The 3,559-nt window shown below is 34.6% G+C and overlaps 1 protein-coding gene across 3 annotated transcripts in view; it reads right to left on the reverse strand.

Annotated features, from left to right (window-relative positions):
- Positions 1 to 262: 262 nt before the first annotated feature.
- The window catches only part of LOC111714607 (uncharacterized), a 10,129-nt gene continuing 6,832 nt past the window's right edge, over positions 263 to 3,559 (reverse strand). Inside the window, exons 4-5 of one of the 3 annotated variants that reach the window (XR_002768015.1) lie at positions 768 to 1,491; positions 263 to 593 (exon numbers count right to left, since the gene is read on the reverse strand). Coding sequence is in view for 1 of the 3 variants with exons in the window: in XM_023489748.1 (XP_023345516.1) it covers positions 925 to 1,491 (567 nt within the window). In the remaining 2 variants the exon portion in view is untranslated. Of the gene's footprint in view, positions 1,492 to 3,559 lie in introns of all 3 variants that reach the window. The other 2 variants (XR_002768016.1, XM_023489748.1) reach the window with 2 other exon arrangements.

A 3,559-nucleotide genomic window follows, 5' to 3' on the forward strand; every position in this document is an offset into this window, starting at 1 on the left:
TATTTTTTAAATGCAAGATGCAACTTTGCGATGTTATTTTAAGCATTTTCTATAAAAATTAGCATGAAAGAACGCTTTAAAAATTTTATAGATTTACTCGTCTTTCTTTTAAGATTTTTGAAAAATACAATTAATCACTTTTCTTATCTCTCTCAACATACTATTTGTTTTTTTTTTACAATTTTCAAAAGTTAAAAAATTTAAAACTTTCTCTCTCTCATCACCTTTGTTTATTCTAAACATAAAGCCCAAATCGAAAATATTTAACAGTATTAAAATGTATTTAGAGATTCTACGTGACAAAAAATGTATTTAGTTCTCCAGAATACCCCGGGAGAAGCAAACCAACCATTCAGCAAAAATGTTTCTAAAAACATTAAAATGGAAAAGCTTAAAAAATGATGTCTGTAAAATCTTGGCGGATCGACGTCTACAATATCTTGTTTTGATTCCGTCTGGAACCTCTAGACGTTGATTTGGTCCCAGGACAAGGGTTAAAATATAAAATTTGATAAAAAGTATCCCTACAAAGGATGTAAACTGGAATGTTCTGAAGAATTTTGGACGGAAATGGGGGGTATGGGGAATGACAGCTTTTTCAAAATAGTAATTAATTACTCACAATTAATAATTAATTATTAATAATGAATAATTAATTACTACCAATCACATGTATAAAGGTAATACAGAAATCCAGCCTAGACAAAACTTCGCGTAAATTTGAACAAAATCAAACTTTGGAAGGTTTGCATATTTCTGTACTCTACCTTAAAATTTAAACAAAGTGATAAATATTGATTAAATACGGTTTGTACAAATATGTAATGACTATATTGACTTGTAGCCTCTTTAACGATATACCAATAACAAATGAACTGAACTGAATGAATCTAAGAAAATAAAAACAATTTTAAATTCCTCTTTTTAGTTTGTTTGGCCAGAACTCTGAGTCTGGCGCATGGCTAGACTTTTTCTATAACGTTTTTTGTCCTTTCTTGAAGGTCTGAGCCGTTGTTTCTTTGGGAAATGTCTGATTTTATTTCTCACTCCTTTTAAGACAAGCTCATGTTGGAGTTTCAGAGCTTCTAGATGAGCTTTGGACACTGTCGGCTGCTGACCGCCGCCACTGCTCTGAAATGTCCTGAGATCTTGGTCTAAATTTGCCGCTTTGTCTTCAACTCTTACATTATTTTCCAGATCACTGATTAGATTAATAAGTCCAGAAAACTTGTCTGCGAGGTTGGCCGGCGTGTTGGCTGCGCTGGAAAACTGTGCGTCGCAGTTTTCCCTTCGGCTGACCCAACCTCGCCTGGCCTTCGCCGCCCAGTGGTCCGTGAGACGGTTCTCCTGGTAAACCTTCTCCAGGTTGTTATTGTTGAACCCGAGGATCCAGGAGGGGTTGTGCGAGGACTGGAGGCTATGGTAGGATTGGTCGACAGCAACCTCCTCAAACATACACAATCGTCCTCGGCGATCCACTCGCCGACCAGACTGAAAAACAAAGAATCTTTAAGTCATTTAAAAATAGTACGTTATTATAGTTCTTTACCCCCCGCCGTATCCCTTCTTCCTTGAACCCTGCATTTACTAAATTTGTTGATTTATCCTAGGGTTAATGATAATGATTTAACAAATTAAATAAATTTGTAAAATTTGGTGTGAGGGACGGAAGAAAAGCCCCAGGCCAGTTATTCATCCATACTTAATCCTTCATCAAGACTCAGCCCAGCCAACTTTTTAAATCCTAAATCTAGACTAAAAAAAGGACCCGCTTCTGAAATCCTTTTTATTTATTAATCCTTCGTTTGGGATAAATTCTAATCCTAATTTATTATCATATTTATTTCTCGATAAGCTTTTGTTGGTATTCTCCCATCTTGCAGTAAAAGGGGGGGGGGCTCCTTATATGGGCAAGATTATAACTAGACAGGCGAGCAAATAACTCGCCAACATATTCTCCTTTAGCTTCGCACAGACGTTTAAATTGTTATAAATCTTTCGGCAAAATAATATTGCAGCCCCCCCCCCCCGCTCTTGAGAACCTGGTATTTGTCCAATATGTCTCTTAAAAAGCTGAATTACAATATGGAAAATCACTGAAATAACAGAAAAGCTCCCCGTCATGCTCCTACAATGGATAAAACAAAAAATCTGAAATTACGTTCTAGGATAAAATTAGGGGAAACCCAAAAACTGGATTGTAAGAGGGATAGAGTTCTAAACGTGAGAAAGTAAGTTACAAAAAAACTAACTGTACCCGTTTTAGAGACTCTTCACTGCCAATTTTAAGATTATGATCAAAATGTGACAGAAAAAGGTTAGAACCTACACTGTGAATATGTATTGTCATTCAGATTACATCTTTTCGGGCTAAAAAGTGCGGGGACAAAAAATGATCCATTCTACAACAACGGGTAGATATATAATTTTATAATTCAACTTATTTTCAAATTTAAAGTAGATAAACTTTATGTATCTTCTAATTGTATTTGTTTAACATCCGTCGTTGGATGTCAATTTATGAACATGTTACATTAAGTCAGTGTACAATATAGTTGTATAAATAGATAGTATAGACACTTAGCTGTACAAACAAACAAACAAACAAACAAACATGGAACTATACAGACACACTGTAAACATATAATTTACCGAATTACATGAATGGTTTTAACAACGCAATAACATTTTACTAACTAGAAGAAAATACCAAAACTGTGTTAATGAACACCTCACTGCCGATGGTGCCCTCCCCCACCCCTCTTGTTGACTAACCAAGTTTATGCAATATATTTGGCAAATGTGACAAGACAGGTCTTGTAACAATTTGAATTTGACATGTTTCCCATTCCAACATTCTTAAAGGAGGGACGTTTGTCAATAAGTCTTTGTCTCTAAACCACTCCTCTATTCTAGGATGGATATTTTGGTTCAGGGATATGTATTTTATATGGGGGGGGGGAAATTTTTTTGAAGATTTGGGAAAAAAACTATCCAATTTTAGTACTCCCCATCCCCCCCCCCCCAAAAAATCAATATCTTACATAATTCAGCGAAAAAAATCTAATGTTATAAACCTTGGTTTGCTTAATAGTTGGGATGGATTTTGGTTGAATTGTTAGATAAAAACAAAGCGCATGGCAACTGCTAAATGCAAAATTAAACAATTTCTGGAAAAGAAGTGCAGTAAGTGATTCCATCTTAACCGGACGTTTTACTCAAGCATTCGGTGTTAATAATTTTCAATCTGCTAATAATTAAAATAAATCTATTTATGCAACTGTCTTGTGTTACCATGCGGGACAATATGTTTTTTTTGGCCGGGAAATTAACTTTTTCGTTCGTTTAAGGTAGAAATTAAAGATTTTCAATCACGAACGTAGTGAGTGATTATTTTTCCCCGGAACAAATAAGAACTTTTCTATACCCTAGATCATGAAAAAGTGAGTAAAAATGCGGGATCAAACTTCCCAAAATTGAATAAAATCTATTTATATAAATTGATAAAAGAAGAAAGAATAAATAAAACTCCTTCTGTATTTTTCTTCTTTTATCAATT

This window comes from Eurytemora carolleeae, unplaced genomic scaffold, assembly GCF_000591075.1.
Source record: "Eurytemora carolleeae unplaced genomic scaffold, Eaff_2.0 scaffold1290, whole genome shotgun sequence".
In the NCBI taxonomy this organism is placed as follows: Eukaryota; Metazoa; Arthropoda; class Copepoda; order Calanoida; family Temoridae; genus Eurytemora; species Eurytemora carolleeae.